The 27819-nt window shown below is 38.8% G+C and overlaps 2 protein-coding genes and 1 long non-coding RNA gene across 7 annotated transcripts in view; 2 read left to right on the top strand and 1 right to left on the bottom strand.

The window, feature by feature from the left end:
• LOC131785190 (cartilage oligomeric matrix protein) overlaps positions 1-10834 on the top strand; it is a 40949-nt gene extending 30115 nt beyond the window's left edge. For all 5 annotated transcript variants that reach the window (XM_059102036.2, XM_059102035.2, XM_059102038.2 and 2 more), the window contains 22 exons: positions 372-444; positions 875-1473; positions 1937-2027; positions 2121-2230; positions 2764-2818; positions 3316-3455; positions 3602-3748; positions 4020-4094; positions 4563-4724; positions 4849-4953; positions 5375-5482; positions 5818-5977; positions 6500-6618; positions 6755-6893; positions 7451-7546; positions 7661-7839; positions 8404-8452; positions 8878-9074; positions 9359-9433; positions 9835-9932; positions 10065-10204; positions 10398-10834. In XM_059102036.2, the coding sequence (XP_058958019.2) occupies positions 378-444; positions 875-1473; positions 1937-2027; positions 2121-2230; positions 2764-2818; positions 3316-3455; positions 3602-3748; positions 4020-4094; positions 4563-4724; positions 4849-4953; positions 5375-5482; positions 5818-5977; positions 6500-6618; positions 6755-6893; positions 7451-7546; positions 7661-7839; positions 8404-8452; positions 8878-9074; positions 9359-9433; positions 9835-9932; positions 10065-10204; positions 10398-10429 (2943 nt within the window). In that variant the 5' untranslated portion in view covers positions 372-377 and the 3' untranslated portion in view covers positions 10430-10834. The remainder of the gene's footprint in view (positions 1-371; positions 445-874; positions 1474-1936; positions 2028-2120; positions 2231-2763; positions 2819-3315; positions 3456-3601; positions 3749-4019; positions 4095-4562; positions 4725-4848; positions 4954-5374; positions 5483-5817; positions 5978-6499; positions 6619-6754; positions 6894-7450; positions 7547-7660; positions 7840-8403; positions 8453-8877; positions 9075-9358; positions 9434-9834; positions 9933-10064; positions 10205-10397) is intronic.
• Positions 10835-12265: 1431 nt separating this feature from the next.
• LOC131785191 (proline-rich protein PRCC) lies at positions 12266-18681 on the bottom strand. Its single transcript, XM_059102039.2, has 7 exons — positions 17954-18681; positions 16509-16565; positions 15391-15972; positions 14795-14947; positions 14256-14393; positions 13394-13459; positions 12266-12945 (listed from the first exon to the last, which is right to left on the bottom strand). Exons 1-7 carry the CDS (start codon positions 18506-18508, stop codon positions 12859-12861), a joined length of 1638 nt encoding a protein of 545 aa, XP_058958022.2. The 5' UTR covers positions 18509-18681; the 3' UTR covers positions 12266-12858.
• Positions 18682-19804: 1123 nt separating this feature from the next.
• On the top strand, positions 19805-23873 carry LOC131785252 (uncharacterized). Its single transcript, XR_009340281.2, has 2 exons — positions 19805-20031; positions 22070-23873. It is a non-coding gene; the product is annotated as an uncharacterized lncRNA (long non-coding RNA).
• Positions 23874-27819: the final 3946 nt, after the last annotated feature.

The raw sequence follows: 27819 nt of genomic DNA, 5'->3' as shown, positions 1-27819 counted from the left end.
AAACGTGACTTAAACAAAGTAGCTCTCATAACAGCTTTCAATGCGCAGCTTGGATCTTACATCTGGACGTTCAAGCCCCAAAATCCGTCTACGACGGAAGACAAATGATTAGTACTGTGTTTTTTTTTATTTTTTAAAGAGAATCCAGAGCAATTTCGTTTCAAGACCAGTTATAAGTGATGTAAGTGTGATCAAAGTTGCGGGGTAAGATTAAAATCGTGTCCGTAAGGTTTTCGTGAGTAATTTTTTTTTGTACAGCTCTGAACTAAACTACCTTCCTAAAGAAATGAAACTTTAAGTCCAAACGAATGCTTTGCGAGCTTGCAAAAAATAACGGAGAACTTACAGATTTTGTTTTTCTTCTTTCGCAGAATAAAATGAAGGAGCATATGTTATTATTGATTCTCCTAGTCGCGTCATGTTGGAAATCCACAACTGCTTTGGGTAAGGAACGTCTTTCAGTTAAACATGATCATTGCCCAGTAGCATTACATATCGTCATTTCTAGCCTCGCAGTATGCAGGAAGTTTGAAACCATTGACCTTGGTAAACGACCTGCCACTAGTCTCCTATAGCTCAGAGGTAGAGTATCCAATGTACTAATCGGAATGTCATAGATCCGACTCCTAATGGATGCACTCGGGTCTTTTTCTCTGAGTAGGCCTGTGTCACTCACAAACTGACATCAAACTTAATAAATATTTTGAATAAAATTTTGCTACAATTTTAAAAATTCGTAAGCTACAGTCTAACGTGTAAGTGCTTATACTCATGTTTATTTAAATATGCATTTATATCTATATTTTTTCTTGTTCTATTCACTAATGGTATTTTATCCTCATTAATCATTGACATTTTTTCTTTTTATCCGTAGAAATAAAGGTACTGTCGTCTGTATTCGAAAAATCAATCAGCCCTTTGGACTATAACGTACGAACAATCTTCACGCCAGAGAGAAGAAAGGCGTACCTCTTTGGAAATGCCATTAAAATTATCCGAGCTGACGAGGAACTTTTGAACGAACTTATATTTAATATTGAATCAAGTACGGAGTTCATTATCAAAACTCGCTTCCGTATCTTTGCAAGCCCAGGGGGTGTTCTTTTCTCTATTGTACACCGTCAAAGAAAGCTGTTTCTTCTGGAGTTGTCTTCCAAGGGATCTGGCGATAAAACAAAACTTATATTCAAGTACAGATCGACCAATGACACGACCGAGGCTGTCGCATTCAAAGAAGTTGGGTCTTTGGTGGATCGTGGTTATCACACGGTGGTTATTCGCATCACAGATGTCAAAGACAATGGAAAAAAAATTTCGGCGCTGTCTCTTTTCGTGGATTGTCAGTTTGCTGGCCGAGTTGACACTAAATCGGCCATCTCGGACATCTTCTCCTATAGAGGCACATTGCTCTCATTGTTGGATTTCCGCATTGCGCAAAGAGGATTTGGATCCAAATCCAACTCGAAGTGGAGGGTAATTTACATTTAGTGAACGATAACCCAAAATTTGCTTAAAGTATGCAAAAGAAAACCGAGCAATCGGAAAATTCTAAGCTTCGACGAGATGTCGAAAAGTAAAAAATCTTGGCTTATTCGCGCCTAATGCAGTCTGGGGAATATCACTCAGGGAATTTTACCAGCTCATTCTTTGTTTCTAGATGAGACTGAGGAATGATTGAAAACGTGGGGTGAGGAATTATTTCTGGTAATTATTAGTACCTTGCGAATTCTGACGCTCTGAACTAGCTGACCTCCAAGAGAAGTCGGAATCCGTTATAGCAACATTAACGTCAGTCGTTTACCTCATAATACTAGTATTCCCTGGAGTTCCACGACATGAGAGAAGACAAATTTTGCATGTCGCGTCTTAAACATCTCGTTTCCCTACAGCACATATACTAAAGTTCTCTATTTGAGTGTTTCACTTTTTCTCTCAGGGCGCCATAGAATCGCTTTCATTCATCTTCAAACGCCCCTTGGACAGTGTCCTTGGTGGACCAGACTGTGAAAGCGCTGTTAAGGAGGGAGGTAACCAACTGAGAACTTCTACTTGTAAATTTTTAGCTAATCCTGGAAAAGAAATGTATTCTCTATCGTGTTCTGCTGTTGTCTTCCCGTTAGTGAAAGCTCCTCAGCCACCGGAGATTAACGATATAAGCGTAATTACTCATGAAGTGGCTACTGAATTGATGGGCCTCATACGGGATATTCGATACGACTTATCCATGCAGGTAAAGTGTTTGCGTATTGCTCACGTGATATTCTTATGTATAAATCTAGGCGGTATTAACAGGAAAAAGTAAAGTTTTCCACGTTATTTTGGATGGAAAAACAAGATAAGTTATTCCACTATACTTCCTCCTGCCCAGGAACCTGCTTGCTAGATTTTGAACTAGGAAAGCTCTCCGGAAGTTTGTAAATTGTTGTCTCAGTAGGCACTAATAAAGGAAATTTTCTAGCGTCTCAGGCTTTTGCGAAAGTTAAAGTAATTAGTTTTCCATGTTAAGTGTACTTGACAGGAAAATCTTATTTTAAATGCAACGTCAGCAGAAAATTATCGGAGGCCTTTTCCAAATAATGTCATGAACAGTCCACCGTAAGGAAATAGGCTAGACACGTGAATGTAAAACCAATAGATTTTCGTTTGTTTTGTGAAACAAATAAGGCCGCTAGTTACGTCATGCTCATGCACATGCTCCAACGAATTAACGTTAAGCCCTCCTTAAGAACAGCTTTCTGATGAGTGGCTATTCATTCATTTAAGGTGGCTGAAATCAAGTACTTGAGAAGGCTTGTGGAAAACTGTCAAATGTGTCGAGGTTAGAACACTTCATACTTAAGTAAATTGGAGGGTTTTGAGGTTTGGGTATAATCAGAATAGGAGCCTGAAGGTCGATTTTGCCTGAGCTTATCCCAGTTTCAGCAGAGAGGCATCCCTTCGACACGTTACCAGTCCATTGAGGGAAGATCCGTGTGTTTCGTCATTGATCCTGACTCTTAAGTGGTTAAATTGTTACTTCTGCGTAAAATGAGGCACTCTGACAGTTAGACGTCTCGTCCAAGAATACGAAGCAGCTATCCGGTCTTACACTCATAACTTTGGATCCGTATTCAACCGCAGTAATTACCAAGCCATCGCGGCTTCTGAACACTTTTTTGGCACCCTTCTTAATAGTTGAACACTGTACTCAAAATCTGATTCATCTCAGCATGCAGCAGCCTTGGCAGGACGTTTTTGATAACCCGTTGGCTCATTTTTGTGTCTTGTGATTTCATTCCTTTATCGTCTTCATTTCCAATCTTTTACTTCTCATAGTCCAAGACTTCTGCCGTTTTAAACCATGTTTTCCTGGCGTACCTTGTTTCAACGATCCATCTACAGTTAAAGGATTTGAATGCGGAGAGTGCCCACTTGGAATGATTGGAGATGGTGTCAACTGTTCAGATGTTGATGAGGTAAATGTTGCAATTCATATGTTTAAAAAGAATGCTAGATTCTCATAGAAATATGTGGTTAAAGCTTAGCTTGTTTGCGGAATTTACTTCTGCTTTTGCGTACATGTATATTTCTGTTAACTGTGCGCTTGTTTCTTTCATCTAAGTGTCATGAAGAAGACCCTTGCGCCAAAGACGTTGGGGTGATCTGCCAGAATCGAAGTCCCGGATATTGGTGTCCTCCATGTCCTAAAGGTTACTCAGGCAAAGAGATTCATGGGATAGGGTTGTACTTCGCTAGGAACAACAAACAGGTATCGAAGGACCCAGCTTTTCCTGTGAAAAGCACTTTTATGTTGACGTAACTTCAATTATTGTAGAAAAGAGCCGTGAAAGTTGTTAATAAAAAATACAAAGCTTTGCGTATCTATTGCGCACACAGTGTGCATATTAAATATTGAAGTTCGCCAACAATTAAGTCCATCTAAACTATGCATTTGATAGGGGTTAATGAACAAATCCTAATACATGTTTAACAAGCGTAATACAGGATTAACTGCAGTGACGATTTGTTGTCTTGCATAGATTTGCGTGGATATTGATGAATGCGCAGAGACTCCACGTAAATGTGCTGAACAGTCCAGGTGCAATAACAGCCCGGTGAGTAAATCTCCCAAGATCATGCCCGAATAGTAATAACCAACCAATTTTATTTGTTTATCCATTCCTTGATCAGTCTGTCAGTCATTCAGTCGGTCAGAAAGGGACCACTGAATAAAGCAGTTATGGTAAGCTAATCGAGCGGCCAGGAAGCAATATGGAGGACTGGACTGTTTTAGTCGGTCTGTCTGCCTTTCTGACCTTCTGTGTCTCCATGATTGACCACCTTTTTAAAGTTGGTGAGTTTTGTTTCGGAAGGTCAAGCGATCGATGCTTCCTTTCTGGGGTCAATCGATCGATGCATCCATCGGTTAGACCATACTGTCGCTCACTTCAGTCTGCATCTTACAGTACACATGCATCTGCACTGCATCTGCAGTACACATCTTAAAAATCATTGCCCCCTTTGCTTACTCCCAGAATTAGAAAAAAATTTTTCTAACCTTCTCTGAACTATCTTTGTTACAGGGATCATACGATTGTTCGCCTTGTCCTGAGGGATTTACCGGTGATCCAAGACACGCATGTTACCATCTGAGTTACTGCGATCCAAACGATCCCAGAAGCAATCCTTGCAATCAGCATGCAAAATGCATTCGACTTCAGAGCGGTCGAAACTACAAGTGCGAGGTACATTTTGTAAACTCTCAACTTTCAGCCTGAAATTGGACTCGCTAATTTAATTTTTTGAGTCATGGTCATTTCTTAAATTGAGCTTTCTCTGGTACTGACTTAGTTTCATTTTTTTTTGAAGTGCCGTCCTGGTTATGCGGGAGAAGGTCACTTGTGTGCAGAGGACGGTGATTTAGACGGTTTTCCAGATATTGAACTAAACTGCACAAAAAAGATATGTCGTAAGGTAAGAGAAAGTACCCTCTCCTGTCCTCGGTGCATCTATTTTCCCACGACTGCAGCGAGTCTTTTTTAATGTAGAACTTCCCATGGGTGGAACATCAGTTGGATCAGACTGAACAGTTGACGAAAAATTAGCTAGAAATTGTTTCAGGACCATTTTCTACGTGACATTTAAACATCTATTCGAATCGAATAGTCTTCGGAATTGATCTAATAGATTTTGGTGACACCAGGATATCAGCCAACTACTTACATTTCCGCTCGTTTGCGAAGCTGAATCTCTCATCTTATCTTCAAGGATGCATCCTGTTTCCAAATTGAACGTGACCGTATGGAACAAAGGCTGTCCAGTTTAGAATTCCGTTTCACCCTTGCAAGTCATGTCTATTTCTCTGGTCCTTAATTACTTCGCTTATCTCTTTTAGGATAACTGTCCGCGAATACCAAATCTAGATCAGAAGGACCTCGATGAGGACGGAATAGGTGACGTATGTGACGAAGACCTGGACGGAGACAACGTTAACAACGATGTGGTAAGTATTACACCAGACAGGTGCACCATAAACAAAGCATGTCTATTTTTCTAGCGTTTTGAGTGAGTTTCCCCGCTCAATGTTCATCTTGTTACAAAGCAAATGTATTAGATATTGGAAAAACCATCTTATTCTTGATGTCCGAAAAATTTTGTTATCGATTCAATAGAGGTTGCACTTTGCAAGAGTGTTGCGCATGTGATGTGTTTGTCATGATTCAATTACTTTAGACATCGGACCTATAACTTGGGTGTCGCTGAGGAAATTGCAAGTGCTAAAGACAATCTTACGCAATGACCACTAATTGCGAATTCCATCCTCGTTTTCTTCGTCAGGATAATTGTCCCCATCATTATAACGCAGGACAAAGCAACGTCGATGGCGATCCATTTGGCGACGAATGCGACAATTGTCCTTACGTCACCAACAAGTTCCAGGGCGATATTGACAAAGATGGAATAGGCGACGTATGCGACAAAGACGTGGATGGAGATGGTAAAATGATTTGTTCCTCTTTTGCAAATTTCAATACAGACTATTTTACTTTATAATTCTCCTTTTCCTTGCTCATTTTGATCAAATTGAAAACACGGGGTTAAGAAAGAACATGGGATTAAAAAGAAGAACGCGGGTTTAAAAAGAGTATGCGCACAACGGTTGCGATAAACCTTGGTGTCGTTAGAGACTTCCTGGTTGATATCTATCAGTTGTTAACTTCATATCTCGTCCCTTCCAAATATCAAAACTGATCGAATTCCTGTCAACCGAAATGAATTTAGAACACTGCACAATAAAGCCACTTTCAGGTAGTCATTTTGCGGGAGAGTGCTACTAAGCTGGGCTATAGAAAGAAATAGAAAAGGTAATTGAAGTCACTCGTAAGAACTGTGCCGTTTTTTCCCTCGCCCGCTCATATGTTAGTCTCTTTTGCCCGATAGTCTACCACAGGCTACCAGAATTTGAACAAGAAGACAGCTTTTCAACCAAATAGCCTCACTTGTCTATATCTCTTCACAGGCGTATTAAACTCCCAAGATAACTGTCCAGTTATCTACAATCCAAAGCAAGAAGACAGAGATGGAGACACAGTTGGTGACAAGTGCGACAACTGCCCCTCGACAATGAACAGCAAACAGGTGACTAAGAGGAATTATACAATGAGCTAAATCACACGTGCCTTTTGATTAGTTCTTACTCAAGACAAGCGTTTCTTCTACCTTAAAAAGCCGGGCGAGCATTTTATTGACTGTCTACATGTTGATTTATTTATAGATTGACAGAGACAGCGATGGACTGGGAAATAACTGTGACTTGAACAGAGATGACGATAACGACGGCGTGGATGACATGATCGATAACTGCAGAGGAGTTACCAACCCAGACCAGATAGATAACGACCAAGATCAGCAAGGTTGGCAAAACACATTATTTTCCTAATGTTTTAATGATAACTAAGATGATAACAATAACAACAACTACAATAACGATGATTAAAAAAAATCGACAAAAGAAAAAGTACTCAACTTAATGTACGCATTGATATATTAAGCATCATCGTGTTTTTAAGGGACCTCAAGTAAATACAAAAAATACAATAAAATACGAGAATAACCTTCGGTAACCTACAGCTTAGGGTAGGGCGACATGGAAGAAGAGAGAGGGGGGGAAAGGGGTGGACCAGGAAAGAACACGAAAGACTTTCTTGTCCCTGTGCTTTTCCCCACCGTCCTTCTCCTCCCTCTTCCCATCGTCGAACCACGAAGAAGAAATTTCGTACTTTATCCAACTTAACTTCCTATTCCATAAAAATCAGATTTACGATCATACCTTTAACGATGGAATACTGAACGCTGGCCAAAATACGCCGAGGAGTTAAGTTAAATGCCAAGCAAATCAGAGTTTTATTAGCTGCAGTGAGCCACAGTGCAGAAATTGTTGTAAAAAATCATTTCTTTTGTCTTCATCCAGGTGATGCCTGTGATGACGATGACGATGATGACGGAGTTCCGGATAGAATTGATAACTGTCAACTGGTACCCAATCCTACTCAGCGAGATTTGAATGGTAAGTAAACCTATGCTGTCCTTTAAGAGCAAGTGACGCTGTGTTTAATCAGCATTTTGACTTTTACATCGATCTGTAGTAAAATTGTCAACCAACGATTTCTGCTCATTTCAGGAAACGGTCTCGGAGACCCCTGTGATGGCGATTTCGATGGCGATAAGATCCCGGATTATGAGGATGCGTGCTCGATTAATCATCATGTGACCCACACAGACTTTACCAACCTGATAAAAATTGATCTTAGTCCAACTGAACGCCAAAGCAGGCCACCCATCTGGGCGGTGGATGGGACGGTGAGAAGATGCCTTATTTTGATGGAAAATTAAATGTTACATGGTTCAGTCGTTTTACCAACCCGTAGTCCAACTCCGCTAGTGTATATCCGGTTACAGGAGCCATCCCACAACTAGGAATCTAGCTAATCCTCTCAAATGGGATTCCGGTCCATCGTAGAATTACTCCTCGGCTTTTGTTAAGTTCCCCGACCAGTAAGCCGTTACCTGCACATTAGCACATTAGCATTTGCCACTTATCCATCTCCTCTCCCACTCAGTTTTTTGTGGGTGTGGATAAGGTATAAGAACCATTCAAGGAGAACTCTCGGCGCTCTTCTTTAAATAAGGACCTTACCTCTTTTAACCCATTATAAGTTCTACCGTTTGTTGTCCTTGCTTCGAAGGTTTCCCTTCGCGGTCTCTTTTTTTCAGTCCTTTACAAAGACCAACACTCCAAATTCCAATTTTGACCTAGAAATCTGTGGACAGAGAGCTACCTTGAGGAGCTGCCACTGCTGAATTACAATGTATCATGTTACAAGTAGATGATGACTTAAAGTTTCTGATTGCTATGTTTTTCAGGGCACTAAAGTATCAGAAGAAGAGAACAGTGATCCGGGGATTGCTGTCGGTAAGTGTCAAAGATTCCCTCTGTAGCAGCCTCAGTTAGGGAAGTTGCGCAGTGCTTGGTATGTCATTGGTGACAACGGAGGATAGCAAAGAGACCAGAATAAAATTTGTGTGTTTGACCTAGAGCAAAGTACGGCCTGCTGTAAGATGGCCAACTTTGGTGCAACCCGCTATCTCGAGTATGTTTCCCAGAAGCAGACATAATACTCTTCACAGATAACCCGCAACAACAGTCAACCAAGAAAACTTGTCAAGTGTAAGACTACCTTTGACTCGCATCTACTCGGTTGATGAAGTGGAGACATTTACCTACCGTACATTAGTCATAAGAAGCAATGTTGGTTTCAAACCAAAGTATTAATTTAAAATGTTTGATCCTGTGACTTGAGTGAAAATAACTAATTTTTGACTCTCTTACAACTTTAGGGAATGTTCGGTTTAACGGTGTGGATTTCAACGGAACACTTCGAGTTTCAACAAAACACGATGACGATTTCGTGGGATTAGTGTTCAGTTACCAAAACAACCGACAGTTCTACGTCATATCATGGAAACAGGAAGATCAAGTGTACTGGGAAATGCAACCGTTTAGGGCAAAAGCAGTAAAAGGAATACAAATTAAGGTAATTCATACTTGAGTAAACATTTTATAGTTTTAAGATGAGTAAAGTTCAGCGTATCAATTGCGGATTCACCATACTTTCCTTAGCCAGTTTCGAAGTTTCACTGATTGCCGGTAACGAAAACTCGTGACGCACATGGGCAGCTCTTAGGTTTGCTGGGGCCTGGTCCCTCTTCCCCACCTGCCCCCTCCACAACACAAGTAATTTTCTTCACTGCGTAACATGGGAACTTGAAGAAATTTTGTCCGTTTTCTTATTTGTTTCTTTGATTCTTTATCTTGCAGCTTATTGATTCTAAAACTGGTCCTGGATTTGCTCTCAGAAATGCACTGTGGCATTCTGGTGACGTAGATGGAGAAGTAAGTAAAAACTTAGAAATGACAACTCCTTTGGCCTCTTGGTATTAGCCCACCCCTTTGGGAAACTTACGCCTGGTTACCAAGCTTTGATTTTAGCGCCAGTTATGCATTTTTCTAGCTCAGTAACCACGTGAACTACGAGGGTGAACTTTCCAGTTCCGTTCCGGAAAGAGCCGAGGAACTCGTATTTCATCTCCATCATTACGAAAATCGTACCCTTACATTTTTCCGAGAAAAAAAACGTATACTATTGCAACTAAGATCACACTTCAAATTCCTTTTGGATGTACCTCAAACAAACAAAAAAATACATATAATTTAAAATTGGTCTCAGAAACCAAGGCATTAGAACTGCATCAGTGTACGAGGAACAAACTAATCTGGATGCCATATCTCCTTAGAGTAAAGAAATTTGGCGAGACAGCAAGGAAAGAGCATGGATGGACGAAACAGATCATGAATTTAGGCTGATGCACAGACCGTCCATTGGACTAATAAAGTAAGTCTAAACAGTTATATTTCACTAATCTAAAGAAGAAAAGACCTTAATGTAACCAAAATGCTTGAAAATGACCGTGAAACAACATTGTGTGGTCTATTTTTTAATTTACTGTAATCGTTATTTTATTAGACTGGTCGTTTATGCTGAAGGCGAGATAGTAGTGGATACCGGATATATAATTGACAAGACTCTCAAAGGCGGCAAAGTCGGGATGTATGTGTTTTCACAAGGGCAAGTGCTGTGGAAAAATCTTTCATACAGATGTAGTGGTAAGTGTCGATGTAAATGCCTTGGTACCCACGCACGCACGCACCTTAGATTTCACAGCGTTGCAAACGTATCTGCCAAGGCTGTAAACTCGATAGTTCCATTTAACTAGTCGAGCAAGCTACATAAAACTGCAAAGCTTTCTCTAGCTGCTTTCTCCGCATTACTGACAAGAAACTTTCCATTTCTCTATAGAAACTATCCCAGAAGATTACCAGGCTCTTTGATCAACCTAGAGGTCGACACTGAGATGTATCGCTTTATGATGGAGCAATAATAACAGGACTAAAGAGCTTCGGGTCCCAATGTGCCACCAAGGGATTATTTGTCAATTTACCTCTTTCCACGCTGGCTGGTGGGAAGTTCCTTTCACAAGTCATGGAGGCGTAGTCTGAGATACAATGTCGTAAAGATAACGCATGCTTTTCTTGTTCAACACAAGATTTAAATGCCGCAAGTGCGAAACAAAAGTGTATACTCAAGAACCCAGAAATAGATGTTTATGAATGTTGTGTCCTTTGCAGCATTTTGCATTTTATAGAGAAGATTCTGAGTTAAGTAATTAATGATATTAAGAGAGATGACATTTCTTAACAAACATCATCCCAAATAAACAGGGTGAAGGTCAGTTATCGATGCTTCTAGTCATAGATAGCGCGAAATAAAATGGAGAGTCGCCGATGGCAGTTTATAAAACTCTACAGCTCAAAAATCTAGACCGTGAACGAGGAATTTCTCTCAAACCTAACCTGAATTTACAGAAGTACGTCTTATAACTGCCGTAATGCATCCTGGGATATTTAATGGGTAAGTCTTAGGTTAGCACAATATTAATTCTGAGGGCGAAATTCTCGTTCGTAGCCTTGCTCCAGGACCTCGCGGTGATAGTGACATTATGAATGACCTTGTTAGGAAAATTTTTTTTTCGGAATTGTATATATGGTCTGTAAATGTACGCAAACGAACAATTAAATATCTCATTTAATACTGCGTTCTAAGCAGTGCAAAGAGAAAAAAAATGAGTGTACTCAACTACGTAAATTATGCCACTGAAAAACGCGGTAAAATTGTAAAACGACTTAGCTGTGAATCAGACGAACGTGGACCGATTCGCTATATTGGGCCTCAAGAGAAATTAACAGATAGAATTGATGAATAATCCGCTAGTACTTTTGGTTGTCAAATACGGAATAGCTACTAAAAGTAGGTATTACATCTATAATTATTGGTTCCTTATTGTTCGTAAGGTTTTCAATCAGGTCCACGGAATTTAATTTTAGTTTTCTCAATACTGGTCGATACATGCTGTCTGAAATTACAATAACACAACAATAAAGGTCTTCCAAACGGGTTGGGACCTTAATTCGAGAAACGCCAGGGACTCCAATATTTGTCAAAGGAATTAAGCAAGGAATTTGACGATTATGGCAATTATGCATGAGTAAACTAATAAAACTGCGGCCTTCGAGTTCCGATTTCCGTATGAATTCTTGAGACCATTATTTACCAAATAACGGTTCTGGCCTCCAGCGATCAAATAAGTCTTTTTCAAATCAAGCTCAAGAGGACGACACTGCAAGAATTGATCTGGCAATCAAGAAACATCGAACTTCACAAGTACAGAGTTAACGCGTTTCTTTAGCGTAGCTGTTCCGCGTAATACATCAACATAATTCTCTTCGTTATCGGAGATTTATTCAGTAAGGTCGTAAGACCGCTCACTTTTTACATTCATGTAAATCCACAGATTATATTACACAGTTTTTAGCAAGATTTCCGCACAGCTCCCTACTTCATTATGTATACAGTTCTAAGATTAACCGATTGACATTGAGGCTTTGTTTTCAAAAGTATGGGGTTCTACGGAAATCTTTAACAGTTAACTGCTCAAATATAGTTCTTAAGTAAAATTGTTGTTTTGTTTGTACCATTTCTGCCGCAGCTGTTGTGAACTTTGGTCGACAGTGTGCACCAAGGGAATGCCAGGTCGTTACAGCGATTTTGACCGGCTTTTTGATAGGCTGATGGTTCCCTGAGGATATCATTCACCAATGGTAAATCGTTCTAATCATCCGGAAAGGGAAGGAAAAATCTTTGCACCCAATTCTTTCGCTTAGTCCTCCAAAAAATGTCTGAGTGTAAAGACGATCCCCAAATACTATTTTTCGAGTTGAAGCAAATAGCAAGTGGCCGCGTTCAGTGCAATATATATCGCTACCTTCCAACCATCCTCTCGCTGACAATCAACTCAGCTCTACCACGCGTGGGGCCATTCATCTTTATCACTACTTGCTGAGGTATCTTGGACGATTTGCTTTCAACTTGAGACCCCAGTGTCTTCTGTAACAATGGGGGACACGTCGGCACCCTTAACGTGCACTGTATGCATAACTAAATTCACGCACATGTGTACAGGAAACAACACATAAATGGGATACCAGGAAGCTACTTGAACTATACGACAATTAGTAGATGCACGTACGCAAAAATAGACTGAATAGTCAAACTGACCTTTTGGAGAAGTAAGTCAGCAGGTAGTTGACTTACAACTTAAGAGCAGAAAAAGGAAGCAAATTTAAATGCAATTGTACTGTGTCTGCTGCATTTGAGCTCACAGCAGAATCTGGTTACATGTACAAAGATACTACATCGACTCTTAAAATCCATACTTTGACTGAGTTTGTCTGCGAGTCTGTCGATTAGCCGACCACTGTTGGCGTAATTCCAGCTCTCTCTCTTTAGCCTACAAAAGGAACAAAATTCAGATACAACTCGAAAAAATTATTTGGTTTAGAATCGTACGCAAAGAAAGGAGAATACAATCATACTGGCAGTTAGTTTTAATAATGCATTTTACTGATCTAAAAGTGAGATGGACAACGAACGTTTTAGCCCTTCCTTCATGTCGCAAAAACTCACATAAGACAGTGAAAACCACCAATCGTGCTTACATCCGCGCTCACTTGATGTACAGTGTCCTTGAATTCTATGGATATCTTTAACATTTACATTCTATACTTTATCCACTTCAGTAAACAGTTGCACGTATATTTAAATACCCATAACAATTGATGAGCCAAACTAACACGCCGGGAGATGGATATAAAGTGATTCCCGTTTGTCTGAGAGACAGAGTCTGATAAGTGTGATGTGAAACCCGCGCAGGCGCCAGTCCTCCCATCAAAACTTACCTGATAAGCCAAATAAGTGATCTGATGTTTTCTTCTTTGTTGAGCTGTTGGCATGTCTTTCTTTTTCTGTATATAAAAGCAAAAAGAGACACGAGTGAATGAACAGCGAACGTTTCCTCTTCAGCTAACATGAGCACATTACACCATTCAAGTTTTGATCAGCGCCACAGGCAGAGGAAAAACAAGTTCCGATTGCTCCTCCCAAGAAGAGTCCAATCTAGGATTTCGAAAATCCCTCAGCAATCATAAACAATTGCTTTACGCTGTATCAGCATTTCTTCGCCCGCGAGTAAGTTTGGGGCCGGGAGCAAAGCGAGCCAGCGAGAGGTCTGCAAGGGATCTGGAACTAAGTACCAGACCACTCGCAGAACTCTTGAAGGTTTTTATTGCTCAAGGACTAAAATTTACGGGCGGGTGGAAAGAGCAAATAATAAGGGCCTCCTCGCAGGATAGCACTGCTCAACCCTTAAACTCCCATAACTCCTTGCAATTGCGATACAGTTTCGAGTAGATTAGTGATAAGAATACAGAATACTATCAATTAGGGGATTAGTAGTTAATCCAACACCAAATTCTCCGTATTAACATCACGAGGATTGTATGGAAAAGAGTAAGGAGAATTACCACTGAGATCTTGGGAGTGAGATCTTGGGAGTGAGATCTTGGGAGTGAGATCTTGGGAGTGAAAGGGTTAAGCCTTAACCACAAAGTCGATCGGAAGACCGAGGAATACGGACTGTGACCTATGAATTACACACAACGGAATATTTGTTTGTTTGTTTGGTTCTTTTTTATAATAGCATTAAGTATTCAAGATATAAATTCCGTGTTAAAAGAAAGAAAAAATTGTAACATCCTTTACCCGAGAAGGTGCATACGCAATTTCTTCGGTTCCGTATTTCGTCAACATCTCAGCTGAGTTCCCTATTTGATCGTCAGCATTAATATCAACTATGTTGATTTCTTCGCCACGATTTCTTCTTCCTTTGAGTTTCTTCATCTGAAAAAATTACATGCAACCATCAGGAAACTATTTAATTTATCCTTTTGGAGCTACAAGTCGGTTTGTGCATGTTGAAAGATTGGAGACAATTCCCAGGGTATACAGTATGAGCAAAATTTTGTCACATATATATTGTGGCTAATACATCTCAAAAACTGTTGAGTGTTACACCAATTGTTATGTGTTGAAATATGCTTAGATTTAACAGATACACCTGGCATCTACATGTTCACGGCTTGAATAGAAGTTACAAAGGCTAACAATTTGGGAATACCAAAAATTATTGTTTTGGGGCCACCCTACACGACATTACTTCTGTTCCACAGTTCCATCAGAAATAAGAACATTAAGTACAAAGTGCACCAAGGACCCTTTGCAATGTATTGTTTGTTAAGTACCTTCTCTAGATCGAGTTGTGTCTGGTCAGCCTGACTGCCTTGACCCTGGACAACACCTGTAGCACTTGTAGGGTACATATGAGTGTAGCTTTCAGTCTCTTGATTATAATAAGGGTGACTGGCAGAAGAGCTTGCATTATAGTTATAATTTGCCTGAGGAAAAAGTAGAAAACAATCAGGGGAAAAAAAAAAACAAAAAAAAACAGAGATAGAGAGAGAGTGGGAGATAAAAAAAAACAGCATTCATTTAACAATCCATGATAACAACATGACTATACAGCCAGGCATATGTAACTCTATCTTCCAACTGAAACCACAATTGGATGTCAACAGGAAAGCCACACAGACACTTTTTACATGTGGTAAATGGTGTCTTTATCACAGTGAAATTTAAACTTCAGGTTAAAATAAAAATAAATTATCATAGCTTGGGTTTAATCTTAGTTCTCTTAATTTTACAGCCTCAATTATGAATCATTTGGAATAGGGGATGCTGAAAGTTAAAAAAAGCAGATGGAAATATTTTACCACATATATACATGCACTTTCAATTACAACATGCACTTGTTTGCATTTATATTGGTATTTATACTCACATAATAGCTATTATCAACAGCAGAATATCCTCCGTATTCCTGGCTTTGCTCACTTTGTTGATCATAATAGTAAGTCTTAGTTTCCAGCTCCTTCTGAGAAGAGATTTCCTCACTTGAGAAAGCAGCCTGAGCACTTGTGTCATCTACAACAGGATGTGTTGCTTCATCCACATGCTTTGCACTGCTTTGAGACATGTTAGTACTTGATGGTATCTGATCTTGTGACAATGATAATGAAAGAGGATTTGGCCTTTCTATTGCTGCAACATTGAAACTTGTCATTGACTCAGTATCCTCACTCTGAAGAGTTTGTACTTTTTCGTCAGATTTGATCTCAATTTTGTCATTGAATGTAAAAAAGCTTACAGGCTCATCTTCATCTTCACTGACAGTTTCTTCATCTTGTCTCTTCTTAACCATTTTTTCTGTTTTCCTCTCCTGTGCTGGGGTTGGTTTCTTTGTCAACGTGTGGGGTATCAATGGCCTGCTTGTTAATTTAACAGCAGGTTTGTTTGGGTTGTCTGCCCTCCGTGTGATACTGTGCTTGGGTTTGGGAAGAAGTGCTTTGAGTCCTGATCCTTCCTTAAAATGATGAACATCAGTTCCTTTAACTCCCATAAGTGACTGAGACAGAATTTCTTCTTACAATATCAATACAATATCAAGCAGACAAGTGATGATAATATAGAAAAATATCAATTAGGGGATTATAAGTTGATCCAATACCAAATTCTCCACACTGATATGACAAGAACTGTATGGAAAACAGAAAGGAGAATTACTAATGAGATCTTAGGATTTAAAGGGTTAAAAAAAAGGAAATAAACCAGTTCAAATACTCTGTCAAAAGTTAGCATGCAGCATATAATACATTGCTCAAGGTAAAAAACATCAATCCACTCCCCCCTGCAATTGAGTTATAAAGTGAAAATAAGATTAAATATTAATGAATAAACCAGTTGCAATAAAAGTTTGATCAAAAAGAAAAAATATAAATCCACTCCCACCTGCCATCTCCTACGCATGCGTCTAATGCTATGTTTACAGCAAACTTTTTCATAAGCATATAAACTTTTTACCACAAATCAATATAAATTGACACCTTATGCATACATTACCTTTGATGGTCCAAGTTTCTTTGCTGCTGGCGTATCATCTTCATCATCAGAATCAGTCTGAAAGAAAATGTTTATCAAAAATTTGTCAGATTTGCTTATCAGCATCACACCTTTGTGGCTTTTTGTTTTCACTTATAATTAATATCAATGATGATTTTGTCCCTTTCAAAAGCAGACTCCTTATCATGTGTCTGCTGAATCAAAATTGTGAGATGTTCACCAAATATGTGAATCATGAGGTGATGTTAAGATATTTTTGTGACAGGGAACATGAGTCTCTCTCCCATACAGTGCTCCAACTGTACTGTGTAATTATTACACTCTTGTTATACACTCTACAAGTCTACACATATGTGTGTCTGAGAGTGCATCATACTAAGGGGAATTAACTTGTATCACTAAAGTTTACCCAGTAGTGTCTTATTTGGTTCCTCTGACAACTTTTTGGCAAATACGTGTATTTCAATTCTTCTAGTTGGAGATACACATAGTAAGAGTCGAGCATCTTTAACCAGGAACATGATAAAATGACTAGACCTCATCTTCAGTCCTTAACTTTTGAGCAGTAGTCCAGTGCACTAAGCATTAAGGAGACCAAATTTTCAACAGGTATATATAATGGTGATAGTGGAGTCCAATTTGGTCATATGAATGACAAACAAAAAAAGATGGCCATGAAGTGGCAGTCTGATTTGTCAGTCACATGTATGATTAAAAACAGAATTGGACAACATGAAGTCCTCTTACCAATTAATCAAAACTGTTACAATTTCTGGAAAAAGAAAAATATAGAACAAACATCTCTGGTAGAGATAATGTCTTAGGTAAAAGATTCTTCCACTTTGGAAATTCCCATTTTCCTTTTTTTAAGGGATACATGGTTGATGTTGTTACTGTCTGATTATAACTGTACTGAACGATAAGTGAAAAATAAAGGAGCTATTGTACCAATTACATGTGAGGAAATTGTAATGGTTATGATTAGTATATTAATGTGATATGTTGCAGCTTTAACATTTCTTTGCCAGCTTGCTTATTATTCTCCCTTATCTTAAGCACAACTGGTGAAAGAAATATCCAAACTGGTGGAGCAACCCTTTTACTTATTAAATTTTCAATAATTCCAAGTGATTTAAGGCGTACTTCAAGTGGAAAATTTTACTGGTTACTGCCTGAAAAGGAAAACACTGCAAGCTACAGTGCAACCCTACTTTAAGCAATGCAATTATTAATGCGAGCTGCAATGGATGATCAGTGTTCTCAGAAGTATTTTCACAGGACCGCCATTGAAAAAACTAGCCTGCTAAGGTTAATGTGCATATCAGATCAAGACAGGTATCAAACTGTTTCTTCTAATAAAAGTAGCTGACACTTTGGAAACCTGCAGTAGGCCAAAAGTTTCCTTGTTATTCCAGAGAATACTGCTGGATGTTTATTGTAATTACCTTAGGTGCAGTGGGGATAGAAATTTTGACTGGTTGCTTTAATTTTCTATCCTCAGCCACAGACGCTTTACCATCCTTCTTTTTCCTTTGCCAGGTGCTGTCTGCTTTCCAAGGTGCGGGTAAAAGAGAGAAAAGGCTGCCTACAGACCTCGGCTTCTCATCTCCATCAAAATTGTCGACCTTCTTCGCTCTTTTTGCAATTGGCTCATACTCTTCTTCGATTTCCAAAATCTCCTCATCATCCGCCATCCCTTCCAAGTTAATAGGAAGGTTCTTGTTATCAGAGGAACCGTGGTTGTAGACAGCTTCTCTTTCGAGGTTGCTCACATTTTTAGGCTTTGGTAGAAATGAAGATAATCCGGTTTTCCCACTTAAACTGGTAGAAGAATTCGATGTATTCTTCTCTTGCGTCGGTTTAGGAAGAACCAAACCCTTTCCTCTACCGGGATCACTTTTTTCGGAGATGAGAGAGGGATGTTTAACATCATCTTGATTGCTTTGTAGTTCTTCGTCGCTCTCTTCATCTCCGCTGCTCCCGTAGGCGACGAGCGACATTTTCGCCAACTCTGTACCCGTTCCAAGAATTCACAAACCCGAATTGCAAAGGAAAGGAGTTCTTAGAGATGTTTTTAGTAGACTTTTACATCGATCAGCGACTGAGCCGTGTGATCAGAGAGAATGTTCAAGCGTCAGAAAATTTGACTGTCTTTGTCGCAAGTTCCGCCATATTTGTTAGACCTAGAATCCAGTCTCTTGCGGATGTTTACTAAAAAGGACTGTTGGGTGGAATGTACCCCAGCATCCACTTCTGTCAATGTGGTAATTTTTCGAAGGCACGAAACTAGATTTGTCTTTTAAACCTTTTTGATTTTCTGATACCTGAACATTATTTTGTTGACTCTCTGAGCTTTTAAGAAATCAAACGAAGGGCGAAGGTGAAGGGAACGACTAGATGATGCCGTAGATGGCTGGTAATTGGTTCAAAAGGAAGAGACTTAAAGGCACCATTTGTCAAAATTTTGTTTCCCGCAGCCCACCATTTTCATTAAAGGAAAAATGCCAGAAGACGAAAACAAACAAACAAACAAACAAACAAACACGAATACATGTTTTAAAAAGTTAGCTTGTTGGAAAATCCTGTCTGGGTGTTTTCACTTCATGGTTAAAGAAAATTATTCTCTTGAAAAAACATTAGTTAGGAGCAGTGTCTTAGGATGGACGAAAAGAGAGGTGAGGGTCGGGGGTGGGGTGGGGGTGGGATGACGCTGTTCCATATTTGAAAAGGTTATGATTTCAGCGACTGAGCAGCTGCAGCCGGGGAAAACTGCGAGGAGCTCGAATTTTGGTGTCCTTGACCAAGAATTTTGGCTCCCTTTGATGATGAAGTGCTGGAACACCAGACGTGGATGAGAAAGACCGATTTGGCTCCAACTACCTGGCACAGACCGCGTATCCTATTGCTTTTTTATGGCGAATAAACCATCAAGTTTCTGTTCTAACGAGATTTGCCGAGATTGCCCATTTAAAGCTGATTGTTGAGGAAGGTTTTGGCTCAAAGTTCCGTTGAAGGATCATTCTTTGTAAAATTTCGATATTAAAATCATGACTGGAAAGACTGATCAAATAACATCGAGAAAAGAGCTTTGAGAACGATATTTCCATCGGCCGGTAGCTGTATTTATCGATATTTTTGAGACGAATCGCCAACGAACAGAGATTCATGAAAACTAGCTTCAATTTGAAATTTAAGTTTGCAAGATTTTATTACTTGTATAAACTCAAATCATATCTGTGTTTTAAATAGGTTGGGCTTGTTTACCTTAAACTGAAGAGAAAAACTGTGCAAAGCTGAAGAACTATGCTATAATTGCATTCATACCCTGAGCTGGTACCAAGCAGGTCATTCATTGTCTGTCGTCCCAGCAAGCCCTTCGGTTCTGCATAATTTATGCTTCGTCCGTGTTTTTAATCTGAGCCAGCCCTTTCTTAAACCACAACTAATGGCGGTGCTATTCGTTGAATTACGAGCCAAATGAAGCGCTCAGGATCACTCAAGCTTGTTATAAAAGGCATCTTAGGTGAGTCAGAGATTTGATAATATCTGAGACTATTGAGAGAAACAATTTACACCACATTTCAATCACTGTTAGTTCACGTTGAGGTCAATTGCGATCTTGCTTCGTCAATGGGTCTTTGTGTATCTTCAGAAATATATATTTTCCCTTCTAAATCGTTATTGTTCCTTCCACAAGTTAAAATTTTTCAAATATTCTTTCTGCTATGACAGTGTTTGCCAAAATGAGAAAGCATTTGCGGGCATACAGTACAATCAAATTAGGTTCCTTTATTGCAAAGCGACGAACGCGTGTACATTCGTCTCAGTTTCGTGTTCGCCGCTGGCTTCCCAAAAATGGAGGAAAAAAAAATAAATGTAAAATGAGATATACGATTTTTGCTAAATAGTTCGTCAACTAGCTTTACCATCAAACCATTTGGTTAAGTAAAAAATCTGACTTAGACTAGAGTGTACTATACGCCCGCTTCCATACATGCCACTTAATCAAAATGTCCTTTTTATTGAAGAATCCGTCTTCAACCTCAACATTTCAAAATTGTGCTATCTGAAAGAAGTAGATTCGTTTCAATTGCGTAATATATACTATTAAAAAGAAAAAGAAGTTAGAATTTACATAAAAGCTTGCCGGTGTTTGCAAGCAGGAAAGTCTAATAGCCGATACCTTAGCAACAGGAATCTCCTTAAAAAATTTGGGGAGAAAACGTATTATTACTTACATGAATTTTAACTGCAATGAGCAAATGTTGTTTTTTTTAAGAAATACAAAAGCCTGAATTATGTATACATGAAAAAAAGAGCGTTTGTATACATGATGGATGTACACAGTAACAATGAAGACTTGAATGAAAGTGATCCTCGCAGTAATGTGCACTACTTAGGCAGTGGTGAAAATAAGGCCTGAAAAAAATTCAGGCCTGTACGGACAAGATACCGCCCGTAATAGAACGAAAAACAAAACTTTCCATATGGGAAAAAATTTTGACTTTGTGAGATTGTAATCGACAAACGTTTTAAGAGAATTTTTTTCAGCTTTGATACAGTATAAAAAGGACGCGTACATGTCATAGTTCTAAAGTGGTATCTGTCAAAATGATCTTAGTTTTATTCACATATGCAAGTTTTTAAGGTGGTTCGAGATCGCCCCGTATTGATGGCAGAAATTCAGTTTGAAATTGAATGTGTTGACGTAGAAAGCCTAATTAATCACTTTAATTCATATAAAACACTGTTGAAAGGAACAAGAACTTGACAATAAAGCATTGTTTTTGACGAAATTCGTAATTTTACTTTAAAAATGTCATTTGAGGAAATTGTATGTGAATTTGTATTTATCACCCTTGACGTGTTAGTAACTTGAATGAGTGACAACAATGCCTATTTATTTCGTCATAAATTTATACATGTACGAGGGAGTGCTGTTGTCAAAGGTGAGTTGGAAACCATAGAAAGTCGCAGTAAAGTTTATCTAAATGTTGATAGAAGGAGAGAGAGATTTTTTTATGAGAATTTTGCATTGCATAATGACTTCTGAGCGAAAAAAGAGTCATTCTTTCTTCTTACCGAACGAATCTTTGAGACTTCTAGAGTGACTGTTTTTTTCACTTTAACGTGTCGACACAAAAGCCTTAGTTTGTTTCACGCATTGCTTTTAAAATTGATTTCACTGATTATTCTTCCCCAATCGATGAGATATCAGATGTTGAATTGTCTAACTCTAAATATAAACTTGAAATTAAATTTATGTGAAAGAGAAAAGGTGTTCATCTCTGGTTCTATTTATAGATGTTTTTCCAATGAAAATCTGCATATGACACAAGTCGTACTAAAATGTATTTACTAAGTTTTGCTTGGTTCGCAAGGCATGGTTTTGACCTTATGTAAGACTGAACACAAACACGGTTATGAAAAAGTTAGATTTAATTAGGCAATATCTGTGGCTGATTTTAAGATATTTTTCTTGAATTTTATACCTTGAAAAGCATGATTAAGGTTTCCTGAATATTTTAAAAAATGTTTAAATGCATCTTTTCTTTCTCTAGAAATGGAGTAAAAAAAAAGGACAACGAGGCACATGACACAAAAGCACCAATGCTTCATTCTTAAGAGGGATGTCCCGTCAACCTTCACCTTCCCATGAGCAGGATTCAAGTCAAAAAGCCATGATTGCCCATCAAGACAATTTAACAGACGCTCTTAATTCGCTGGGCCTCACTAAAGGTGCCACGAACCTATCTCCAGAGGCAAAGAGACACCATGAAAATGTTGCTCTTTACATGTTCATCGGCCTTGTGTCCGCTTTCTTGTTCATCGCGACGATCATCATCACAGTTGAACTGTACCGGAGTGGACGATGCGCGAAAAGTTTAAAACGAAAGGGTGATAAGGGAAGAACTAGGCTTGAAAATGAAGATGATGACGATGAGGGTGATTATTCGGAAATAGAGATGAACGACTTATAGTGATAAATGTATATGGATCCAAAGTGGGTTTCCTGCGGAAGGAAGTAATTCAGGTGTGATAACGTGAATGCGATCGACGTAATGGGTACGGGGCCGTGCAGCGACCAATTTGTTGCAAGGTTTTGCAAAGTGGACTGACGGTGAAGGTGTTTATTCGGAAATCTAGATGATTGACTTGTTGTGACAAATAGAACCAGCATAAGTATTAGTGCTTTGCTTTACGATCAGTGCAACGAGTGAGAGTCTCTGTAGCAGGCCAGCTGAAGCTCCTCAATGCAATGTTTTGCCCAGTGACCTGGGAGCAAATATGAGATATAAAATGTCGATCTTCAAACCAAATACTGATCTGTACACTTTTAGTCTATTCCTTCTCGTTGCCTTCATCGTTTCAATAAGGGCCCGGTTAAACAAAGTAGTGTTTGTACCAAATCAGCATCAACATTTGAAAGCAAAGATGTCATCGATCACATTGAAAACAGGGAATGCTTGAAAAGGCCTCTTGTTTGGAAAAAGTATATCTTCGATGGCCTAATTAGTTCCCGCACATGCGTAAAGCAATGCCTTTCAACTAAGGCAGCCAAAGCAAAGAATCGTATCGTGATCCAAACTTAAAACAAATATTTTTAATTCCTAAGTAAACTAAGGCTTCAGGATGTGAGTATTACACTCTGGCGCCGATGTTAGGCAATACAGGAAAACTAAAGAGGTCTGGGTCATTTTTGGAGAGCCAATTTTCTAAATATTTTGCTAGCGACGCAAAGCTGACCTGGCAGACAGATAAAACAAAACGAATTAGTACGAGTACGTCTGATACAAAACTGTTTTCATTGTAGTATCAGCGTAAGCTAACGAAAGGCCCCCCTTGTCAAATCAACAAAACGTAGAAATTAAATCGTTGTACTGTAATAGCTTTGCACGCGCCATAAATAGATCCCTCTCAGAGAAGAATAGTCTGGTAGTCTAATTTTATTTTTGGAACGAGTCAAACTGGCGGTTCTCAGCAGTTGTTTTCCGGTGATTGAATTGATACGGTGATCAGATTAATTCAATCAGTTCGATATAAACAGCATTCAGAATGCAATATCCCCTCGTATTGGTAGTTTCAGTGGGATTGTAATATACATCTGCGTACTTCCAACATCAGCCACCTTGCCTGCGTCGAACGTGCAGGTTCAAGAGAAGGGGTCACTAAGAGTCTGCTGATAATCTCTGTTATAGACTTGTCACAGATCTAGAGCATTGATCAACAACTCTCAAAGAATGGTTTTTGGCCGACGATTCAAATAAAGACAGGACCGCACAGACGTCGAACGTTCTCAACAAGATATTGACCATAAAAACGATCTATTTACATTCAGGAAATTATATTGTTACATTTTTTAAAGGAGTGCATGTTTTGATATAATAAACAATTGTCCGTTTATGGACAGTGTAGCTTATCAAGGATGTTCGCTCCCGTTTTGTTTCAGTTTAAACGTTAACATTTACTAATTATCGAATATTTTGCTGGAGAAAATTATGGTTAACTATGTTTTATAATATGTTTTTTCCTGTTAATATCAGAGCCTCTCTAAATACAGTCGATATCTAGTGATAACTATCGTATCTGAGAAATTAGAGGTGTTGCCTTTTTTTAGAGCCAAATTCTATAATCAAGTTCCTCAAGTGTCTGCAAAGAACACTTTCTATGTCCTTCGTGACTGAAGAGTTATTAGCTAATGGCAGATAAAGCTCTTGCGAATTAGCATGCATATCTGATATCGGTAATACCTTCCAAGCGGTCATGAAATATCTGGGTGTTGTCGGTGTAGTTGGTTTGCTTCTACGGCGCACAAAATTTAAGAAAGCTCCAACAAATCCCCAAAATTTCAAGGCGATGTGCTGGCTGCTTATTGAGCATATTCCAATTGAGTGTTTAATTAAAGAAATACAATTGCTGGGTCGAGTAACCCAGTGTGCCATCCTCTCAACCAATCAGTTAAGAGGAACTTTCAATCGAGTTTCAAAAGTTATGCAAGATTGCGTTGGTCTTACTTTAAATCACTTTGTGATTGGATGAGAGAACTCACGCATCCTCGCAACCAATCAAATGCGAAACTAAAACCAATTGCGATTTAATCGCCGGCGTTTTCCCGTGCTTCAAGCCGTTACTTGCTTTTATTTTGGCTTATCGTTGGGTTCTTTTGATATGTTTCTTCTTCTGTTTGGGTGTTGTGATTATAATGGTTTTGGTTTACGACACTCAGTCGAAATGAGCTGTAAACATAAAGCCAATCACGACTTGAGCTTGGTTGCTCGCCCTTGTACACATCAGGTTGGTTTTGATTTCTATTTTATCTCTATCGGCTCTGATTGTGGCGTCTTGACCCCATTCACACCAAAACTTAAAAATGTTTAAAAGTTGTTTTGTTGAACACAGTTTAATTTTTTTTTTTTTCGTAGAAACAACTTAAACTAATGTTTTTCTACTTAAATTATAGCAAATTGGAAATGCTAATTAGCAATTAGTTAATTCCTATGGAAATTAAGTTTTTCCAGTTCTCTCTCTACGAGTTTCATTCAGTGAAAATCAGTTTAACAAAACATGTTTTGCTGGTGTGAATATAGGCTATTGGTTTAAGTTGCTGTTGAAATTCCTTTTTATTATAGTTTTCTTTCACTTTTTTCCAATAAGATTTCACAATCGATGCACATTGTACATTTTGCCTTATTAATTAATTACAAGGAAAGATAAACTCATTTTAACGGTATCAGTTGAATTCCTAAAATGCGGTAGGGCCTCGTTTCACTTAGGGAACTTCTAGGTTCCGCAAGCAGTATCATTGTTCTCCAAGAAAATTTTGATAAAAAGATCTAAGAATATCAATTTGATCAGCCTCCAAACTTCAGTGCTGAACAACAACAGTTCAGCTAATGGGCTTATCTATAACTTAACGCACTGTTTTCATTGTTCGTACATGCATGCACTCTCTTTTCAGTTCCCTCCCGCCTCGATTAGCTCCGCTATTTTGCTGGTAGGGATTGTTATGAATATGTATTTGATTGTTTAAAAAAAGTAAATTTGCTTTCTTTGTTGTACGTTGAACTGAAGATTCAAAATTCTTGACATTGATCCATAGAAGAAGCAATTACACTTGGAATGAATTAATCACGTTTGGCCATACATATGTGTACATAAGTATTTTTCCAATCAAGAAAGAATCTCAAATGCATTATTGCTGAAGGTTTTCAAATACCACAAATTAAAGAAATGTTCACTTAGAAGATACCCAATCGATTTTCTTTTAAATAACTCCAAATGAGCAGTTTGTACTTCCTATTTTTAGAGAAAAATTATGCTTTGATTGTAGCCAGAGAAACTAATTGGACGTGATTTCAATAACCAAAACTCGCGGAAGTTGACGGTTCAATGCCGGTTTGACCTATAACTACTTCATCTAAATTTCAGATTTTTGTCGACAGTCTGCGCTTCCTGTTTCAGCAACTACTGTTTTGGTGCAAAAAGGATGAGTTCCAAATATTCTCTGCCCAAAATAAGAGATGAAAAACGGTCTAAAAGGCCCCCACCCTCAAAGTCACGGGCGTTGTGGCAAGCCTCGGGAGCAAGTATCCAACCGAAGTTTAACAGATTGCCGTCAGAGTGTTACTCTGAAGAGTTCTTCCAAACTGCCCAGTGTGGTAAACATGTTTTCAGACAACGATCAGGGACTATTTGTTTACCTGGTGCTCCAAGAATCGGCCATTCAATAGAGGCATTGAACAACCGCGGCAGATTTATCGAAAACCTCAAATTTCCATCTCTGCGTCAAAGAGTAAAGTCGGATAGCTCAGTAGAAATCGGGGTGTAGAAGGCTCGGTACCTGTTCAAAGAAGACTATCGTGCGTCTTACCAGATGTTTCAGGAAGGAAGGAAGAAACAAACTTTGGAGTAGCTCCTCTGAGACAGCAAGATGTTGAAAAATGGAACGATAACTTTGATCCAGTGAAAAGCACATCTCATAATTTATCGAAGTGGCTCAGAGATCAAACCTGATGGCAAAGAGGCTACAGATCCCATGATTCCTGGGGTGCTTCAACTAAAACGTGGCTGCTCTCCGCAGGATGTATAAACAATCTACTTTAAAGAAAGACGCTGCAGGTCTCTCGACCTCTATAGACGAGTTATACTTGAAGTCAATCATATTCAGTCTGTTATGAGCTATGTTTTGTAACTATGGTTCACTTCTAGGTACACAATTATATGTACTAGGTATTAGAGCGAATTTTGCTTGAGGGTCGTAAGTCAGAATCAATGTAATCAAAACGGCGATCTAGAAAAGAGGAAAATAACATAAATATAATCAACAAGAACTCGACATAAACGTATTTGAATTGGCTGGGGCGCGGAAAAATCGAGATCCGGCGTTCTAAATTTGCATCTGATTGGTTGCGAGGGAGGATGATATTTCTAGACCAATCAGAAATCGTAGTTAAGCAAAACCAATACAATCCAGTTTTACTTTCAATAGCTTTTCAATCTTTGTTGTTGTGTGCATTAGTGATAATAGATTCAGACAACAGGCTGTCGCTGAAAATGCTTTTCATGGTCTGCCCAAGAGGAATCCATATAACTTTTGTTGAAAACACAGGAGGCCACCCAAAGGTGTCTTCATAGTGAAGTCTTTTAACGTTATAATGCGTACATGTTTTTCCCTTAACATGGGTAAATAAAAGTGAAGACAGTGTATGGACAGCTTATAGCTTGCGTCTGAATAAAAAGTAATCGTGATCAGACTTCCTAACATTGTTCGTAACTTAATCGAAGATGAGAATTCAACTTTAATCAGTAGTAATCCGCGCTGTGCGTATTACATGTAATACATGCAGCCAACGTAAACAAGTCTACGGGGCCAAACAATTGGCCAGGAGTCTAATCTTGATGCGCACATCGCGTTTCGAAAATTACAATTTCCACTGATGTTTTCCTTACCGAAATTAAGTTCAGCGGGAGATTTGAGGGGTTAGTTTAAATTTTGGGTGTGACTATTTCAATGTGACTCTGAAATAATCTGAGTACAACATATTTTTTTTGCAAACTGATCCAGAGTTCAGAGGAATTAAGGGGAGCAAGGTTAATGGAGGAGAACAGAAGAATTTCTCTATAATTGGATATTGACTCGTAAGAAAACACAGCTGAAATAATAACAACCATATACATAGAGTACACATTTAAAGAAGCAAATTTCAAAAACATTTGTTGTTGTTGCTCTGATTAAAACCCACGACGAGTGTCTGCTAAGACCAATAGATGATGAAAGCAACAGGAAATCCAAATATTGCATAAGAGGTTC

This window comes from Pocillopora verrucosa, chromosome 4 (assembly GCF_036669915.1).
Source record: "Pocillopora verrucosa isolate sample1 chromosome 4, ASM3666991v2, whole genome shotgun sequence".
NCBI lineage: Eukaryota > Metazoa > Cnidaria > Anthozoa > Scleractinia > Pocilloporidae > Pocillopora > Pocillopora verrucosa.
Note: the sequence above shows the minus strand (reverse complement) of the source record. Positions and strands in the feature narration are given on the sequence as shown.